General features: G+C 35.3%; 2 protein-coding genes across 2 annotated transcripts; both read left to right on the forward strand.

Moving 5' to 3' along the window:
• Nucleotides 1-1,966: 1,966 nt before the first annotated feature.
• LOC133315417 (small ubiquitin-related modifier 2-like) lies at nucleotides 1,967-3,282 on the forward strand. The gene is made up of 3 exons (XM_061517045.1): nucleotides 1,967-2,056; nucleotides 2,856-3,008; nucleotides 3,205-3,282. Exons 1-3 carry the CDS (start codon nucleotides 1,967-1,969, stop codon nucleotides 3,280-3,282), a joined length of 321 nt encoding a protein of 106 aa, XP_061373029.1.
• Nucleotides 3,283-18,541: 15,259 nt separating this feature from the next.
• LOC133315418 (small ubiquitin-related modifier 2-like) lies at nucleotides 18,542-19,756 on the forward strand. Its single transcript, XM_061517047.1, has 3 exons — nucleotides 18,542-18,631; nucleotides 19,344-19,496; nucleotides 19,679-19,756. Exons 1-3 carry the CDS (start codon nucleotides 18,542-18,544, stop codon nucleotides 19,754-19,756), a joined length of 321 nt encoding a protein of 106 aa, XP_061373031.1.
• Nucleotides 19,757-20,880: the final 1,124 nt, after the last annotated feature.

The raw sequence follows: 20,880 nt of genomic DNA on the forward strand, positions 1-20,880 counted from the left end.
AGGAGTCCAGTATGAATTGGCATTTTTTATAACAAGTATAAAACGTGAGTCAACTCAATCGAACTGTTTATTATTAAAACATTGTAGGCTGGGGCTATTAACCAACTTTACTCGTAAACCATGGGTTGAAGCAAACTCACATTTTTTTTTCATAATTAAGTTAATTTCAGAGTTTGGTAAAATTATATTATTATAATTTTTATTTTATAAATTCTTATACAATGCTTTTGCGTACTAATAATAGTGTTTTGTTTCTCTTGCCATCGTACGTGTAATATTTTGTAAAGGTTTGTGAAAAATATCAATGGCTTTTATTTTCAAAATGCAATATACAGCTTGTAATTAACTATAGGTTAAATTCAATAACTACATTCGGAATTGATAACAGTGACTTAACAACTATCATAATGCTATATCAGAAAGGGAATTGGTTCTCTTCGAGGCAGCATTTTCACGCCAGTTTTCAAATACATATTAGTCAAAGATCAACATACTAGTTTTGACTAAACATTTCTATCCCTAGGATAGAATAGTAATTAAGTTTATTTCAGAGTTTGGAAAAACTAAATGATTATAATTTTTTTTTTTATATAATTTCATATACAATGCTTTTGCATACTAATAATAGTGTTTTGTTTCTCTTGCCTACGTACATGTAATATTTTGTTAGTGGTTTGTGAACAATATCAAAGGCTTTCATTTTCAAAGTGCAAGATAGAGCTTCTAACTAATTATACATTAATATTAATATCAGTAACTACATTCGGAATCGATAACAGTGACTTAACAACTATCATAATGCTATATCACAAAGGAATTGATTCCCTCCTAGACAGATTTTCAAATGTGGAGACTGTATTACTTAACATAGCTTCTGACATCAACATTATTTCCATAGGAAATATTTTTTAAGGTACAGGAATTTCCAAAACTGGGTCGTCATTCTCACAAGATCAATTTTTTTTCTCCTTTTTATCTTTGCTATTTACTCTTTTCCTTTCTGCCTTTCACATTTTCAAAAAAGGACCACCATATCAATGATGATCACAAAGCATAAAAAAATGCTCTATATTTCTTTTTTTTTGGAGGAATTTTAAAATTACAGCTTATATGCACATCCCATGAGTAGTGATATACCTAACATATCCCATGTTATCAGGGTACACAATTGTTGGGTATGACTCATACTTCACATGTTGATGAGGACCTTAGTCATCGGGGTCGGCAGAATGAGTCCATGAATGACTGCGGTTAGAATTTTTTAATTCTATTTATAGTTATTTTATAAATCGAGTAACTTGTAACGTGAGGTAAATATAATACAAACAAAAACTATAACAAGTACATCCCCGGAGCAGGGACACGGACACCTAACATATCCCATGTTAACATGGGTGTCACAATCACGAGGCGGACTTGAAAATGCTCTCTATTTCGATATAGCAGTGTATATTAGACTTTAAGTTGAAAATGGAAACTGAAATCAACTAATAAAGACTTTTTCTCTGTCATTAACCTCTTTTAGAAACTGACAACTGCTCCTTGCTCAAACAAACACTACAACAAGCACAAGCATATCAATGCTTTCAACTTATTTTCAACACACGACACCAGAAAGCTCTTGGTCTTTTTCTGTTCTTCTCTTTTGGTTCGTGTTTTCTTTTTTCCCTCCATCTTTCTTTACCCATCTTCAACATGGTGTGGTTTTGGAGTTTTTGTTTTTTGTTTCACTTTGTTGACAGAAAAATGGTTATTTTTCTTTTTCTTTTGTCATTGTTTTGCTGGTTATGCCACCAGATGCAGAGACTCAAAAGTTTTTTTGCAATTTTCAAATGCTACATGATAATGGGACCTTAGTTTTTTGTTTTTGTTTTTGTTCCTTAAAGTTATAATAAAAAAGTTTGTTTTTTTTTTCCCATCTGGGTGGTTAGATCTTACAACTCTCTGATAATGTGTGCAGATTACCATGGCTTCCAATGGCAGAGTTGGCAAGAGAAAGAACCCAGATGAAGTGGCTGCTGATATTATCTATGTCGCTTTCTCAATCAGGGGTCAGGTATTTATGGCTCTTTTTCCAATGATCTATTTTTCTTGATAATCCTTTCTTTGTTGCTTTTTTTCTTCTTCTGTTTTTTTTTTTGATAATCTATTGTTCGTTTAATCTTGAGTCTATACTCTATAGTGATAATTAAATGAAGCCTGCAAATGGTTATTCTAGAATGTAAAACCTTTAAATGTATACTTTATGGGATTGCTTTTTCTTATGTCATTGGAGACGAGACTATCTCCTATAGAGACATCTTCAAGTGGGTCCTATACTATAACAAAAAGAAAAAAAAAATAAAAATTGATGGCTCAAATTTCGAAGGGTCTATGGCATGAGGTAAGCTCTCTCCAATGACATAAGAAAAACATTACCCATACTTTATTTATGGGCAATGCTTTTCTCATGCTACATGAGATAGTATTATCTCATGTAGAGACATAATTGGGTGGGTCCCATGGTTAAAAGAAAAGAAAAAGAAATGCTGACTCGAATTGCGATGTGTCTGTGACATGAGATAAAAAAATTGATGTAACTTGAGAAAAATATTTCTCTTTATTTATTTATGATATACTTGGGTTGTTTTTTTTATATTGGCATTACTTATTATATTATATACTATTTTCCTGCATTTATCAATTGTTCTGCCTTGAGTTTTGTGCAATCTATCAGAATTTAAGATGTCTTAGGCTTGTTTGGATTTAATAGTAGTGTTATACCTTAGAATATCAATAATGCCTTACAAAATTTTAGTTCTCACATTTTTCTTCACCTATTGTTTACAATTCTGTTTGTCTTCATTCAACTGTAGGATGGGCGTCAGTTGTTCTTCAAGGTGAATCAAGACAGCAAGTTAATTAGGGTATTCAGAGATTACTGTCACCGATTGAACTTGGAATTTGAGACCATGAATTTTTTATATGAAGGTTCTTATGTTAATGGGAAACGTCATACACCAAAAAAGGTTAGTTTCTTTCTTTATTTTTCGTAACTTGCCACACAAAGGTTTTTGGGGTTTTTTTTATGTCAATCTCTATTTTTTAATTTTATTTCAATGGCTGCTGTTCAATATTTAGATCTTTTACTTATAGTTCCTTTTTTTTTTATTCAACTAACTTATAGTTCTGTTTTTTGTATTAATTAATGTAACTTGATTTCAGCTCAATATGAAAAATGGTGACGAGATCCTTGCCGCGAGACACCAAACAGGAGGTGGTGTTGCAGCACTTAACTTTTAACAGGGATGATATGGCTCAGTAATTAGGATATTAGGAAATGGTTGTTGTGTTACTTGGAAGTTTGTTTGTTTAACTGTTGTGGTATGTGATCAGAAAAGTAGCTACTTGAACATTTTGTTAAAAAGTTGAATGCTTAATTTGCCTCAAACTATTATCATTTTAATCAAATTTTATGGTGGGTTTTGTTGGTAGGAAAAATATTTGTCATTTTAAAGTATATAATTTTATATCATTTTAAATGAAGGAATCATATATATTTATTGACCTTGAGAGAAAAAGAGAGTATTGTAAATGAGAGAAAATATAAAAAATTAACAAATATACAAAAACTCATCATTTCACTTAAAAGAATATAAAATTGTGTCTTATAAAATCACAAATATTTTTTCCTTTTTTTATACGTAAACCACTTTTCCCTTCTTAAAAATCCTCAAACTCCAAACTTTTAGCTATGTTCTCTATACAATCCAATGCAACTTTACAACAGTTGGGATTAGTGTCTAAACATTCGTTTCATTTAATTGCTCCTCTAAAAGGTTAAAAATATATGCGTGTTTAAATTAGCTTATTTAGAGAGATTTTTTTTTTTCCCATTTGGCAGTTTCTTAAAAGAGATTGTAATAAGATAAATATTATTTTTCCGTAAAAAATAAATAAAACAAACATGCAACTTAATTATTATGTGGTTGACGAAAGTCATGTCGTATAAATTTGGGTTTAATGATTTTTATGTTTTTTTTTTTTTTTTTGGAAAGAAGTTGATATTTTTTTTTAAAAAATTTAATCATTCATCGATGATGTTCTTTCTTTTTTACCACCACAATTAAATTAATTTAGATCCGCTCCTATGTATGACTTATTAATACAAAATCACTTGCTCAGTTCATAAGTCATACTGTCATAGTGAGTTGAATTTAACTGTTTCAGATTGTCCAGATTGTTTTATAAGCTAAGTGGACTAAGTTATATTAGCGTAGGATTTTAAATGAACAAAGTTAAATAAATGATTACACTTTGGTTTTGCTTTGCATGTCTGAACAAGAAACAACATATTAGCTTCAAGTTGAAATATATAATTTGAATTTTTTTTTTTGTAAAATTACAATAAGAGGAAGTACCAAAAAAACATAAAGTGTAGAGCAACCCATATAATTTGTTGAAATAATTTATTTTCATTATTCTATTGCATTTTATAATTTATTTCATATTTTATTAATCTACTAAAACTTATTTTTGACAATTTTTTGAATTTACTTTTGAAAAAATAAAAAATAAAAGAAACGTATATGTAACAGAATTTGATTTCATGGGACCAGTACGTTTGTTGTACTCATTACAAGTTTCACAATAGGTTAAAAAAACTGTTCTTGATATCCAAAAAAAAAAAAACTGTTCTTTCTTCGCTATATATGCAAAAAGGTAGATCAACCCATCTGATGCGTTTTTTTTTTAAAAAAAAAAGTCAAAATAATGCAATTTTGAAATATATTATAAAAGTAATATAATAACTGAGCAAGGTGGATGACTAGTCCCACATGGATATTGTGGGGATGTGCTTGATTGGGATGCTAGCAAGTCTAAGGAATATATTTTGAACAAATATTGCCACAATTAAATTGTAGCAAATGATCATAGCTATATTATTCAAAATATGACCCCTATATTTGCCAACTTTCGACATTTGACCTAATCAAACAAGTTCTGCACAACTCCATGCAGGTCTGTGGTGGGCCAAGGAGTACGGATCCTATCGTTGTGTTTGCTTTCTAAACACGAATCGCATGGTGGGGCAGAGAGGAGAATGATGACCGATTAGAATTACATGTATAATAAAATACATTGTGATAAATGGTATCAATTGATAGTATTTTCATTGATTTAAAACTGTACATCAATGTATCTTAAATAGAATAGGCTGTTACCAAACAGTCTGTTACCAAATAGTAAAACAACTTCCTAAAGATAAGTAACTACACCTAATTACAATAAGACTCAGTTATACATATCCTAACAAACTACAGGTTACAACATATCACAGCAAATCATAACAACATATAGAATCTTCTATTCCAACACTCCCCCTCAAGTTGGAGCATGAAGACATGAAATGCCTAACTTGGAAAGAACGGCAAGAAATGGAACACGACCAAGTGCTTTGGTGAAAATGTCTGCGAGTTGCAAATGAGAACGAACAAAAGTAGTTCGAATCGTCTTAGAAACCAACCTTTCCCGGACAAAATGGCAATCAATTTCAATGTGTTTAGTTCGCTCATGGAACACAGGATTTGCCGCGATATGTATAGCAGCTTGATTATCACAACATAATTCCATAGGATCATCATGGATAACATCAAGTGAAGCAAGAAAAGACTTCAACCATATCAATTCTGCTGTCGCGGCAGCCATGGAGCGGTACTCAGCCTCTGCTGAGGAGCGTGAGACAGTGAGTTGCTTCTTTGTTTTCCAAGAAACAGGTGAGGTTCCAAGCATAATGAAGAACCCAGAAACTGACCGGCGAGTTAAAGGGCAGCTGGCCCAATTTGAATCACAGAAAGCATGAATTTTGAGATCACTTTTGGAAGAAAGAAGGATACCTTGGCCAGGATTCATTTTGATGTATCTTAGTACCCGAATGGCAGCCTCATAATGTGCTTCCTTTGGAGCTTGCATGAACTGTGAAAGAGTGTGCACTACATAACTCAAATCAGGACGAGTGATCGTAAGGTACACTAGCTTGCCGACAATTCTTCTATAGCGACCTGGATCATCATAGTCAGGTCCATCTGCCAGAGCTAAGCGATGATTCTATTCAATTGGAAACTGAACCGGTTTACAATCCAACAAACCTGTTTCTTTGAGGATATCTAATGCATATTTTCGTTGGCACAAGAAGATACCCTCATTGCTAAGGGCAACCTCGATGCCCAAAAAATATTTCAAGTGACCCAAATCTTTAATTTTAAAACACTTGTTAAGATAAATCTTAACCTCTTGACATGCTTGGGAATCATTGTCTGCCAACACCAAATCATCAACATAGACTAGTATGGTCAAGAAGGTAGAACCACGCTTCAAAGTGAACAAAGTGTGATCTGCTTCGGATTGAACAAAACCGTATTTAATAAGTGAGGAACTCAACTTTGCAAACCAATTCCTGGGAGATTGTCGTAAGCCATATAACGACCTTTGCAAACGACACACTTTTCTTCCTTGTCCTTGATTAAAGCCTGCCGGTATGCGCATATACACTTCTTCGTCCAGTTCTCCATTAAGAAACGCATTATGAACATCCATTTGGTGCAAGTACCAACCTTTTGCAGCTGCAACCGAGAGTAGAGTTCTAACACTCACCATTTTCGCTACAGGGGCGTAAGTTTCATGGAAATCTTCTCCTGGAACTTGATGATTACCTGCAATTACCAACCTTGCTTTGTAGCGCTCGATGCTACCATTGGAATGATATTTAATTTTATATACCCATTTACATGGAAGGGCATGTTTGCCTGCAGGTAAATCAGTGATAGTCCACGTATTATTTTCTTCTAGTGCATGTATCTCCTGAGCCATAGCTTTACGCCAAACATCATTGGTCATTGCTTCTTTAAATGACCGAGGTTCACTACCTGCATCAATAGCAGCAACAAAAACTCGATGTTTTGAAGAAAAATTGTTAGTATTCACATAGTTGGCAATTGGATACCGTATACCTGAGGTGGAGCTAGAAGAGGTGAGACTGGGAGTGTATGTATATGCCTCAATCAGATTACATTTGTAGTTACTCAAATAGGACGGAGGCCTTCGTGTGCGTGCTGGACGAAGAGAATCGTTTTGAGCTGATTCTGCACTTCTTTGCACAAGTTCGTGAGCTGAATCTTCATTCCTTTGTACGAGAGCAGGAGCTGGATCCTCACTCCTTTGCACTTGATCAGCATTTGATGTAGAATCTTCATTCGGCTCCCTTTCAGACTGATGGACACTCCCCCTATCTTCCAACTGCACTTCTGCCTCACAATCATTTGAAGTTGATTGAGATACTGGATTGGCAGAATCATTAGAATCTATTGGTATAAATGTAGGTAATGATGGGCTAGGTGTAGGCACACTTATAGCAACAAAAGGAAACTCATCTTCGTGGAAACTGACATCTCGTGACACAAAGAATTCCTTAGTATTAAGATCATAGACTCTCCAACCTTTCTGCCCATGAGGATAACCAACAAACATACACCGCCTAGACCGTGAACTAAATTTGTTTGTAGGTTTTGGTTGTGTCACCGCATAACATAGGCAGCCAAATATCCTTAAGTGACTGTAATCAGCAACAGATCCATGCAAAAGCTCATAAGGAGTTTTGCCATTGGGAAGCTTTGTGGGAGTTCTATTAATAATATGAGCTGCTGTCATCACACTCTCTCCCCATAATTTGATTGGCAAGTTTGCTTGAAACAAAAGAGCACGAGACACATTTAGAATATGCCTATGCTTCCGTTCTACCCGACCGTTCTGTTGCGGCGTATGAACACAGGATTTCTGATGAAATATACCATTGGCAGTGAATAATTCAATCATCTTGTTGGAAGTAAATTCAGTTCCATTATCTGATCTAATACTCTTAACTGTTGTATTAAACTGATTTTGCACCATTAAAAGAAATTTTCGTAACACACCAAAAGTTTCACTTTTGTCACCCATCAAACAAACCCAAACAGCACGACTGAAGTCATCGACTATCGTTAAAAAATAATAAGCACCAGAGAAAGAGGAAGTGCGGTAAGGACCCCATGTATCACAATGAAGAAGATCAAAAATTTTATTACTCTTTCGATCACTAATGGGAAACGAGGATCGATTTTGTTTGGCACGATAACAAATATCGCATGCCTTATTGTTTACATTGCCAAATCGAATGCTACTAGAAAAAGGAATCAGAGAAAGTGCTTCGGATGATGCATGGCTCAACCGCTTGTGCCAAAGTTCTTGCGTATCACTGGAGCGAACTGTTAAAGCTGCTGCTTGGCTTGGTCGAAACACATACACACCATCCCTGTGATCACCCAATCCAATCTCCGTCCTCAGCTTGCGGTCCTGCAAAACACAACTATTATTAGTGAATACCACATCAACATTATGTTGTCGTACCAACTGAGATACAGATATCAAGTTACACTTTAAATTTGGCACAAATAAGACATTGGATAATGAAAAAGAAGGAGTAAACGAAACAGATCCTTGTTGCACAGCATAGGTAATAGCTCCATTGGGTAAACCGATTGCCAAAGGTTCAACATCTGTAACATTCTCCAGCAATTCCAATACCCCTGTCATGTGGCGTGATGCACCACTATCTATAAGCCAGTGACAATGGGAATCTTTACGATTTAATTTGTCCTTTGAGCGTTGCGGGTTGTCAACCAATGATAACAATTGTGTCACCACGTCAGGTGTCAGAACGGTGAATGCATTTGCTTGCTCTAGTGGTTCCTCCGTTTGAGCTGCGTGTGCACCAAATGGCTTTGCATGGAATCCTCCTTGTGGGTTACTGCTCCTATCACCACCGAAACGTCCACGTCCTCGTCCAGGTCCTCGTCCTCTGCTACCACCACGTCCAGGATAGCCAAATGCTTGCCAGCATCGAGAGGCTTCATGATTAGTTTTCCCGCAGTGAATGCATGGAGGACGTTCAACAAACTTTTCCCAATTCTCGTAGTTGGCTTCTCCTCTCAGCATAACGGTTGTTAAAAGAATCCCTGGGCTATCTGATCCAGTCAGATAGAATGGTGATCCAGGGTCTGATGGCTTCAACCTGCTGCTGTTTTCATTGGCCATCTTCAACAGAAGCTATCTCCTGCTCACTGTTTTCAGAGTCTACACGTTGCGGAAGTTTTTTTTTAACAAGAGATCGCTCTGATACCATGATAAATGGTATCAATTGATAGTATTTCCATTGATTTAAAACTGTACATCAATGTATCTTAAATAGAATAGGCTGTTACCAAACAGTCTGTTACCAAATAGTAAAACAACTTCCTAAAGATAAGTAACTACACCTAATTACAATAGGACTCAGTTATACATATTCTAACAAACTACAGGTTACAACATATCACAGCAAATCATAACAACATATAGAATCTTCTATTCCAACTCATTGCCTGAAGCACATTATTTAAAATTATGGGTGGAAATAATTTAATTTGATGTTTTATGCCGAACTGAAACAATTTTAGTGGTTTAATTCATAAACCAAATCGATTTTAGTCATTCGGTTCGACAAATCAAACTGATTTTACTTTTTACGAATGCATTTTAAGGCTAAAAGGTATCAAAGCTACGATGAATAAGAAGAATAGATGAACAAGAGAAGACGTGAGCTGAAAGACTCGAAGAGTTGTATTGCATAAAATGAATAGTGTCATTGTTCTAAATGGGCTTTTCACTTATATATACACTTAGCTTAGATAAGCTTAACTACACGCTTGTAACTGAATAACTAAGTTTTGTTAAAACTGAATAACAAATTTGCTGGATCTTTAATAGAATCTGTTATGCCTCTATGGCTTTCATCCCCTTTGAGACAACCTTTGAACCTAATATTGTGTCTCAGGCACTATCTCAACCACACTGGCTTCAAGCTATGAAGGAAGAATATTAAGCCCTGCTTACAAATAACATATGGCAAATGGGTGGACGAGGCAAATCCCACCTTTGAGACAACCTTCTCACGGTAGATGGCGGGTGGACGAGGCACTTTGACATGAAGCTATGAAAGCAAAGATTGGATTCAGGTGAGTTCAGTAACGGTGGTTGCGAGACATGATATTCCGCCTCGGTACTGGAGCGACCTACAACATGTTGTTTCTTAGAGGACCAGGTGACCAAATCAGACCCAAAAATATGCAAAAACCACTTGTGGAGCGACGATCATACCGATAGGAGCCCCAATCAAAGTCACAATAAGCGGCAAAGTGGAAATTTTTTGAGGGTTCAATAGTTAAACCATGGGACACAATACCACTTAGGTACATAGTATATGTTTTACTGCTTTCCAGTGTGTGTCCAACGAGTTATGCATAAATTGACAAACTTTGTTGATGCAGAATGCTATGTCTGGTCTTGTGATGGTGGCATACTGGAGGGCTCAAAAAATGGAGCGATATTGAGTTGGATCAGGATATGGGGATCCATCGTGAGAGGAGAGTTTGATACTTGACATCATAGGTAAGGGCATAGGCTTGCAATCAACAATGTTGGCTTTCTTCAAGAGATCTGAGATATACTTACACTGATTTAGAAGGTAACCACCAGATTTTGTTTTGTGAGCTTCGAACCCTAAAAAGTAGTGAAGTTGCCTAAGATCCTTAGTTAAGAGATTGAATTAATGATGTGATGGCTAAAGAGGAAGAGTCAGTGATGAGTATATCATCTATATACACAAGAACAAATAGAGTGGTGGTCTGAGTTATGGAGATAAACAAGGAGGAGTCACATTTGGCAGTGGTGAACCCAAGGCAATGAAAAGTATTATTGAGATTTTCAAATCATGCATATGGTGCCTGTTTAAGGCAATAGAGTGCTTTGTTGATCTTGCTCATAAGAGTTTTATCATGGTGGACAAAGCCAAGTGGTTGTTTCATGAACACTTTTTTCCTGAAGGTCCCTATTCCGGAATGCGTTGTTAACATCAAGCTGGTGAACTGGCCATCCTCTAGATGGAGCAACAGTGAAGACAATACGAATGTCACAGGTTTAACAACTAGACTGAAAGTCTCTTGATAATCAAAGCCTTCTTATTAGTGAAAGCCCTTAGTCATAAGTCGAGCTTCATATTTCAAAATGATGCCATCTGGTTTGAACTTCGTGCGAAATACCCATTTGCAACCAATGGGTAATCGATTGGGAGGGAGGGGAACCAGTTGCCATATGTTATTTGTAAGCAGGGCTTAATATTCTTCCTTCATAGCTTGAAGCCAGTGTGGTTGAGATAGTGCCTGAGACACAATATTAGGTTCAAAAGATGCTACAAATGCTTCGGGCTTGAATATGCCAGCTTTGGCTCTAGTAATCATGTGATGATTGTTGATCAGTGGAGGATCATTAGGAGGGAAACGGCTTTTGCAATAGGGCTAGACCTATAAGTAACATTAGTAGGGATAGAGGACCTACAAGTAGAGTTAGGGGTATTAACAGAAAAATCAGCAACAGTAGCACTCAATATCTGAAAATTGAGAGGTATTTGAGGTTGAGGAGTAGGATTAGCGACAATAGGAATAGTGAGGGTGGAGGACTTGAGGTGGGAGAAATGGAAATGGGTGGCTCTTTGTAGGGAAAGGTGGACTTATCGAATAGGAAATGTCTAGCTATTATGACTTGACCAGTTGGGCTTAGGCATTTGTAACCTTTATGCTTAGGACTGTAGCTAATGAAAGTGCACTTAGCTGATCTAAAATCAATCTTGTGTCTGTTGTAGGTTTTAGGTAGGGATAACAAGTACAACCAAATGTCTTTAAGAAAGTGTAGTCAAGGATTTTGTGAAATAAGACTTCAAATGAGGATTTATGGTTGAGGATAGGTGTGGAAAGATGATTGATGAAAAAATTAGTAGTGAGAAAAGCATCTTCCCAGAACTTGGTAGGTAAGTTTGAAGCTGCCAATAGGGCTAGGCTAGTCTCAACCATATGTATGTGTTTTTTCTCTGGTTTTCCATTTTATTGGTGGGAATATGGACATGTTAAGTGATGAAGAATCCCTTGTTGTTGTAGCAGGGATGAGAGTTTCAGGTATTCCTTTCCGTTGTCAGTTTGAAGGGCTTTTAGTTTTGTATTGAGTTGTAATTCGTCCACAATTATGAAATGGGAATAATTCTCAAGTGTTTGTGATCTGTTTTGCATTGGATAAATCCAGGTGTAGTTTGAGCAGGCATCTATAAATGTAATGTAGTATTTCGAACTAGAAGTGCTTTCTATTGGTGTAGGACCCCATATGTCAGATAGTACAAGTTCAAATGGATTTATGTAAGTGGTGGTGGTATTTGATGGGTATAGTTGGTGCATTTTTGACATACCACATACATAACACAACTTTGAATCAGTTTTATTGATGAAAGGTATGTTACAATGCCTAATAACCAACTTTACAGTTTGAAGAGAAGCATGAGCCAGTCTAGAAGGCCAAAGATCTAAAGTAGAAATGCTAGATGTATTATTACAAGTGATACTTGTACAGGAATTTAAAGCTATAGTAGTGTCATGACTTGAAACTGTCTTAGTAGTGTTTCTTTTGTTCACTGTCATCAAATGCATAAAGTCCATTATTAAGCTTGCCTTGAAGAAGGATCTCCTTGGTAGCCTGAGATTTGACATAACACACATTAACATAGAATTCAAAGAAGATATTGTGCTCTTCAGCAAACTGAGAAACACTTAACACATTTTTGGATAAACTAGCAACGTGTAATAAATTTGACAATATAACTGACATAGGACAGATAGAGGGAAGCAAGATTAAGTGTCCCATGCTTTTGATTTTTAAGTTAGAGCCATTACCTACTTGAACAGCTTCCTGACCATTATATACTTTGCTTTGTTCAGCAGGTTACTTGCATCAGTGTGAAATGGTTGGTAGCTCCTGAGTCAGGGTACCAGCTCCAAATCTATGATTGAGAAGTAGTCGGAGGAACCACCATATTGACTTAAACCAGTATAGGAAACTGCATCTTCTTGTTGATGCGAACTAGCACTGTTGGTAACTGCTATATTGGCTTTAAGGTTTCCATTTCCATTGTTGTTGTTGCTGTTTTGAGTGAAAGGACTCTGAAAGTTCTGATTGAACCCGTGGTGACATTCCCAGCCAAGGTGACCATACTTTCCACACACTTGACATTGGGGCCTGTTTCCATTGAATCTGCCTCATCCTCTTTGAGATATGTTTCCTCTTCTGTTACCAACGTATCTTCCTCTATTTTGATTGAATCATCCTCTATTGTTTCTTGGAAAATTATTTTATCTTCTGATTTGCAGTTGTGCCATATTTGCTTTGCATAGTTACTTCAAGATTCCTTTTGTGCTTTCAAGTCTTTGCTCCTGAGCCATAACCAGTGCTTTAATTTCTCCCATAGTGTAAAGATCAGATCTGGAGATCACTGAAGTTACAAAGGAATCATAGTCTTCATTTAAGCCATCTAATATGGCATTAATGTGATCTTCTCTCTCAATTGGTGAACCGACTGCAGTAAGAGAGTCCACAATCTTCTTCATCTGGAGCAGGTATTTAGAGACATATCCTTATTTTTTTGTGTTCCTTAACTGAATTTTCAGTTGCTTAACTTTTGCTCTCGATGTAGAGGCAAAGAATTCCTTAATTTTTTGTCAAACTTGTAATGAGCTTGTGCATCCAACTATATGAGTGTACAAAATTTCTGACATGGGAGAAAGAAGCCATGACATAAGAAGTTGATCTTGTTGAGCATCACTATCTTTTGAACCGGAGCTTCGAGCTTCATCTCCAGTGTTTTCACCACCAGCAGTTACACCAGTTGTTTCCTCTTCAGCAGGTACAAGATCTTGCAATTCTTTGGTGATGAATCTTATTAGGTTGTAACCTTTTATTATAGCTGATGCATGTTGTTTTCATGACAGAAAATTATCTTTATTCGACTTGAAAGAAACAGGATTGGAGAAAGTATGAATAGAGTTATGCGTGCAATTGGTCTGCATAGATCAATGAAGCTCTGATACCGTGAAAGGTATCAAAGCTATAATGAATAAGAAGAATAGATGAACAAGAGAAAATGTGAGCTGAATAAACTCGGAGAATTGTATTGCAGAAAATGAATAGTGTCATTGTTCTAAATGGCCTTTTCACTTAAATATACAATTAGTTAGATAAGCTATAACAAATTTGTTGGATCTGTAACAAAATCTGTTGGGCCTCTATGGCTCTCAAAGGCATATGAAAAAAAACACTAGTAATTAATGAAAAAAACTATCCAATAAGTGCAGCTCAATTGGTAATGAGTAAGTGGAAAGATAATCTAGGTTTGATTCTCATTAAATACATATTTTAGGAGAGGTGAAAAGTTTTAACTATGACTAAATCCTGACTCGGGATTAATCTCATAACCGGTTGAAAGAGTTTAAGTTTATGAGAATACCTTAGGGACCGATTCACCTAAAAAAAAAAATTAGAGCATAGTGGTATATATTTTTACGGATGAAAAAATAGTATTATTTATTATTGATGTTATGCGGTAAGAAAAATTCCATCCGTTATATTAACCTTATTCCATCCCTTATATTAACCTTTCGTGTAACGGATGGAAAGGTATCTAAAATAATTTCAATTGCTTGAGTGTCAGAATAGTATCTAAAATCCTTAATAATTTAAATTAAAAGAAAACTACAAAAGTTCTAAATAAATAAATAAATGAGGTTGACAAGTCATGTTACTCGTGGTAAGTAAATAGGAGTCTAGTATTAATTGGCATTTTTAATAACACGTCTAAAACGTGAGTCAACTAAAATTAAACTGTTTTTTGGGTCTCAACTAAAATTTTTGAGGCCATTTAAAAAAAAAAAGTTGACTTATGGTCCTTTCAAAATTCAAAATAGATTAAAATTGTATTCTATCTAAATTTCAAAAAAAATTCATGTTAGTCTTTCCAAAAGACTAATACGAGTCTATTTTAAATTTCAGAAGGACCACGAGTCAATTTTTTTTTCTAAACAATTAAATTTAACTGTCATGTGATATTTGTTAAAAACTCAAAATATACTTTGTTCTTAAAAATTGCAAGCTAGGCCTATTAACCAACTTTACTTATAAATCAGGGGTTGAGGAAACTCACATTTTTTTTTCATAATTAAGTTTATTTCTGAATATGGTAAAATTATATTATAAATTAATATACAACTCTTTAGCATACTAATAAGGAAATGTTGCTGATTAACGTTATCATGGGATGTGTGACAAGTCCTGTTTTAGAAGTATTATGGAATGGGGCAAAAACCTCTGGCTTCCAATCTCAGAGGGGAATCAGACAAGGGGACCCACTTTCCCCTTACCTTTTTGTGCTTTGCATGGAGAAGTTATCACACTTAATCAGTGATGAGGTGGAGGCTAATAACTGGAAACCTATTCGAGTTGGCAGGAATGGTCCCTCCATTTCCCATCTTATGTTTACTGATGACATCATCCTGTTTGCTGAAGCCTCTCTTAGCCAACTTGACTGCATTGTAAATTGTCTGGATAAGTTTTCCAGGATGTCAGGACAGTGTGTCAGCATTGGCAAGTCTTGTATTTATTTCTCTAAAAATGCTGAGCAAGAGACTATGAATTCCATCTCTGAAGTGAGTGGTTTTATAAAGGTCAATAACCTTGGCTGTTATTTGGGGGCTCGGATCAGGCATGGGAGAGTTAATAGAAATCACTATGCTGCTGTCATATCCAGAGTTCAGAACAGGTTGCAAGGGTGGAAATCCAAATGCCTTTCATTGGCAGGAAGAATCACTCTTGCTAAAAGTGTTATTTCAGCTATTCCTAGCTACCACATGCAGAATAACACCCTGCCAGTGCATGTTTGTCAAGACATAGAGAAACTGCAGAGAAACTTTGTTTGGGGGGATTCAGAGTTGAAAAGGAGAGCCCATTATGTTGCTTGGGATCAGTTGTGCAAACCTAAAAATTGTGGAGGCCTTAGCATTACCAATCTCAGAGTTCAGAATGAAGCTTTCATGCAGAAGTTGGCTTGGCAAATCATTAAAGACCCCAACAGCCTTTGGGCTAGAGTGTTGCTAGGCAAGTATGGAAGGAACTAGGACCCAAATCGTGCTTTGATAGCTAAAGCGTATGACTCCAACCTTTGGAAGAACATATGTATAGCTAGAAGCAAGATGTCTAAGCTGCTGGAATGGGTAATAGGGAATGGCAATTCTGTTTCCTTTTGGACTGACTTATGGGGTGGATTGCAAGACACCCTGTTTGAGTTGGCCAAAGTCAAACCTCCTCTTGAAGATCTTGAGCTCAGGGTGTGTGAGGTGGTAGACCAGAGCACTATTGGTTGGAACTGGGCATATATAGAAAAATTCTTAGATGCTTCTACTTGTAGCAAATTGGCTAATGTCTTCCCTCCTAAGTCTGATGCTTCTGAGGATTGGCTGAATTGGAGGAGGTGCTGCCCAGGCAAGTCAGTGGTTAGAAATGCTTATTGTCAACTCATGAACTCGGATGAGGGAGAAGACAAAATCTGGGAAAAAGTATGGAAATGGAGGGGGCCTTACAGGATAGCTGTCTTCATATGGATAGCTTGTCTTAATAAGCTCCCTGTTCGAGCCATTACACATAATTGGAATGGTGGGGAGATCCAGTGCCCATCTTGTCACAATGCTCAGGAGACTCTCTTGCACACCCTGAGGAACTGCAGCGTGGCTAGGAGACTTTGGGGTAGGTGGTTTGAGGGTGCAATTCCAAGTAATTTTCTGGCAGCTGAGGGTATAAAGTGGTTCAGGCTCAATCTTTTCAAGCCTTTCTACACTCACCTTTGGCACTCTTGGGGGGAAATTTTCTTTGTCTCTTGTTGGTTTCTTTGGCAATGGAGAAATTCCACTGTGCACGACAGCCTGTTCTCTAGCCCCCTTGACCCTGTCAAGAGAATTCTTTGTTACCTGTCTGACATGAAAATTGCTACTGCCATTGATCCATTCCCTCTGGCTACTGATCCTTCCTATGGTCCAGTCAGTACAGGTTTTAGAGGATCTCTTGGAGATGCTAAAATTTTCGTGGATGGGGCTGTTAATCTGTCTACTCACCAGGGAGCTTGTGGAGGTTTAGTGTGTTCTTCTAAAGGAGATTGGCTAAGTGGTTTCTCTTTGAATTTAGGTACATGCACCCCTTTGGAAGCTGAACTGAGGGGCATTCTTCATGGTTTGAAACTTGCTGTCCAGTTAGATGCTAAATCTGTCTGGCTTGGGTGTGATAGTAAGGAGGCCATTTGCTGCTTGAAGGACAATGTTGAGCCTGGTGGTTTCACTTCTCTTATTGATAGCATAAAAAGAACATCTGAGATTCTGGACAGCTTTCAGTTGGAGTTCATTCCCAGGGATTTAAATGTTAATGCTGATTGTTTAGCTAAGTTAGGTCTCAACTGTAAAGGGGGTGAGTTGAGACTGTACTCCTCTCCCCCTGATAGCATTCTGCTTTCTTGGAATTCCTTTGTTGCTTCTTTTTTGTTGGAGCATGTAACCTTTAGCATGCATCAGCTTTCTGAGTAGTTTTTCTAGGCTAGGCCCTCCATTTATATAAAAAAAAATAAAATAAGGAAATGTTATATTTACAATTTTTTGTTTACAAACTCTTGCAAACTACATTAAGTACGGTTATACTTCAATCAAGAGTGTATGACCGGTCATACTCATACTCAGTGTAATTTGTAAAAAAAAGTTTGTAATTGGATCATTCAGTACTAATAATAGTGTTTTGTTTCTCTTACCACCGTACATCTAATATTTTGTTACTCGTTTGTGAAAAATATCAGTAGTTTTCAAAATTCAAAGGGCAAGATAGAGCTTGTAATTAATTAAACGTTAATTTCAGTACTACATAATGCTATCACAAAGGGAATTTATTCTCTTCTAAGCAGGTTTTCAAATATGTATTACTTAACATAGCTTCTGACATCAACATTATCTCCATATAGCAGTATATTAAAATGGCAACTGAAAGCAACTAACAAAGACTTCTTCTCTGTCATTGACCTCTTTTAGAAACTGACAACGGCTCCTTGCTCAAACAAAAACTACAACAAGCACAAGCATATCAATACTTTCAACTTATTTTCAACACACGACACCAGAAAGCTCTTGGTCTTTTTCAGTTCTTCTCTTTTGGTTCGTGTTTTCTTTTTTCCCTCCATCTTTCTTTACCCATCTTCAACATAGTGTGGTTTTGGAGTTTTTTTTTTTTTTTTTTTTTGTTTTACTTTTGTGACAGAAAAAATGGTTATTTTTCTTTTGTCATTGTTTTGCTGGTTATGCCACCAGATGCAGAGACTCAAAAGTTTTTTTGCAATTTTCAAATGCTACATGATACTGGGACCTTAGTTTTTTTTTTTTTTCCTTAAAGTTATAAAAAAATAAAAATAAATAGGGGTTCTTTTGTTTTCTCATATGAATGAGTAAGAAACTCATTGTTGGTATAGTATTTGTTTTTTGTTTTGCCATTTGGCTTGTTGGATCTTACAACCCTCTCATTGTGTGTGCAGATTACCATGGCTACCAATGGCAGAGTTGGCAAGAGAAAGAACCCAGATGAAGTGGCTGCTGATAGTATCTATGTTCCTTTCTCAATCAGGGGTCGGGTATTAATTTAAGGCTCTTTTTCCAATGATCTATTTTTCTTGATAATCCTTTCTTTGTTGCTCTTTTTTTTTTTCCTTTTTTTATAATCTATTGCTCGTTTAATTTCTAGTCTATAGTGATAATTAAAATAAAGCCTGCAAATGGTTATTCTAGAATTTAAACCTTTAAATGTATACTTTATTTTTTTTATTGACATTACTCATTATATTATATACCATATTTCTGCATTTATCAATTGTTGTGCCTTGTGTTTTGTGCAATTTTTTAGAATTTAAGATGTCTTAGGCTTGCTAGTGTTGTTTATAAACATGAAGTGTAGTTTTTATTAGGTTTCATGTTTTACATGAGAGATGTGTTGTAAAAGCAAAATACAATAGAAGGAAGAGTGATTTACTCAACTACAAAATATAAGACTACTACTAAGTATACCTTATAAGTTATAATATCAATAAAGGAATTGTTTTTGTTATGTTACATGATATAAAAGCAAATTTCCTACTCTCACAAAAGGAAGAGAGAGGAGAGAGAATAGGAAAAAGAGAAAAAATTTAAAGTGGGTCCTACATAAAATTTGTGTGTGTAGGAAAATGGGTTTATGTTATGTAACATAATAAAAACAATTCCCTATCAATAATGCCTTTCAAAATTTGAGTTTTCACCTTTCTTGTTCCCCTATTGTCTACAATTATGTTTCTCTTCATTCAACTGTAGGATGGGCGTCAGTTGTTCTTCAAGGTGAATCAAGACAACAAGTTAATTAGGGTATTCAGAGATTACTGTCACCGATTGAACCTGGAATTTGAGACCATGAATTTTTTATATGAAGGTTCTTATGTTAATGGGAAACGTCATACACCAAAAAAGGTTAGTTTCTTTCTTTATTTTTCATAACTTGCCACAGTTTTTTTTTTTTTGTCATTCTCTATTTTTTAATTTTATTTCAATAGTTACTGTTAAATATTTGGATCTTTTACTTATAGTTCCTTTTTTTATTTATTTAACTAACTTATAGTTCTGATTTTTGTATTAATGTAACTTGACTTCAGCTCAATATGAAAAATGGTGATGAGATCCTTGCCGCGAGACACCAAACTGGAGGTGGTGTTACAGCACTTCACTTTTAACAGGGATGATATGGCTCAGTAATTGGGATATTAGGAAATAGTTGTTATGTTACTTGGAAGTTTGTTTGTTTAACTGTTGTGGTAAGGGATCATAAAAGTAGCTACTTAAACATTTTGTTAAAAAGTTGAATGCTTAATTTGCCTCAAACTATTATCACTTTAATCAAATTTTATGATGGGTTTGTTTATGGTAAAAATATTTATCATTTTAAAGTATATAATTTTATGTTATTTTAAATGAAAGAATCGTTTTTTATATTTTTTCTCCTCCATTAAATTTGGAAGAAAGATAAAAAAGAAAATATTGATACAAATATATACCAAAACATGTCATTTCATTTAAAAGGATCCAAAAGTTGTCTCTTTTAAAATTACAAACATCCATTTTATATGTAATGATTTTGATTTTGATTTTTATTAAAAAAAGTTATTTCTTTTTTACCACCAAAATTAAAATAATTTAGATCCACTCCTATGTATGACTTATTAATACAAAATCACTTGCTCGGTTCATGAGTCATGGTGAGTCGAATTTAACTGTTTCAGATTGTCCAGATTGTTTTATAAGTTAAGTGGACTAAGTTTTATTATTTTAGGATTTTAAATGAACAAAGTTAAATAAAAGATGGGAAAAAGAAGAATAATGGTATAGGAAAATTGTTAGGTTACGTTATAGAGATAGGGATTCTGAGACTCACACTTGTTTCAAAAAATAAAACAAGTGTGACTCCCACAATCCCTATCTCTATAACATAACTTAACAACTTTCCTATAATATTATACTTTTATTTCCCATAAAAGATTACACTTTCTGAACAAGAAACAATACATTAGCTTCATGTAGAAATATATAAATTGAAAAAAAGGGTAATAGTTTTCTTATGTAGTAGAAGATAAGAGTTATCTTCTACACACTCATTAGTATAGGTGGGGTCCATTTTTAGGAAAAGAGAGAGAAAAAGTAAAGTGGGACCCATCTTGAATTTGTGTGTGTAGGAGATAGATTATATTTTATGCAACATAAGAATAATAAATTCCTTGAAAAAATGGTAAAATTACCATGAGAGGAAGTACGAAAAAATATAAAGTGTAGAGCAACCCATATAATTTGTTGAAATAATTAA

This window comes from Gastrolobium bilobum, unplaced genomic scaffold, assembly GCF_033153095.1.
Source record: "Gastrolobium bilobum isolate Gb01-03AN ecotype WA unplaced genomic scaffold, APGP_CSIRO_Gbil_v1 utg21167, whole genome shotgun sequence".
In the NCBI taxonomy this organism is placed as follows: domain Eukaryota; kingdom Viridiplantae; phylum Streptophyta; class Magnoliopsida; order Fabales; family Fabaceae; genus Gastrolobium; species Gastrolobium bilobum.

Coding starts and splice junctions, on each gene's coding strand:
- LOC133315418 (XM_061517047.1), top strand. CDS start 18,542: ATGGCTACCAATGGCAGAGTTGGCAAGAGAAAGAACCCAGATGAAGTG. Junction 18,632..19,343: donor CTTTCTCAATCAGGGGTCGG/GTATTAATTTAA, acceptor ATTCAACTGTAG/GATGGGCGTCAGTTGTTCTT. Junction 19,497..19,678: donor AACGTCATACACCAAAAAAG/GTTAGTTTCTTT, acceptor ACTTGACTTCAG/CTCAATATGAAAAATGGTGA.
- LOC133315417 (XM_061517045.1), top strand. CDS start 1,967: ATGGCTTCCAATGGCAGAGTTGGCAAGAGAAAGAACCCAGATGAAGTG. Junction 2,057..2,855: donor CTTTCTCAATCAGGGGTCAG/GTATTTATGGCT, acceptor ATTCAACTGTAG/GATGGGCGTCAGTTGTTCTT. Junction 3,009..3,204: donor AACGTCATACACCAAAAAAG/GTTAGTTTCTTT, acceptor ACTTGATTTCAG/CTCAATATGAAAAATGGTGA.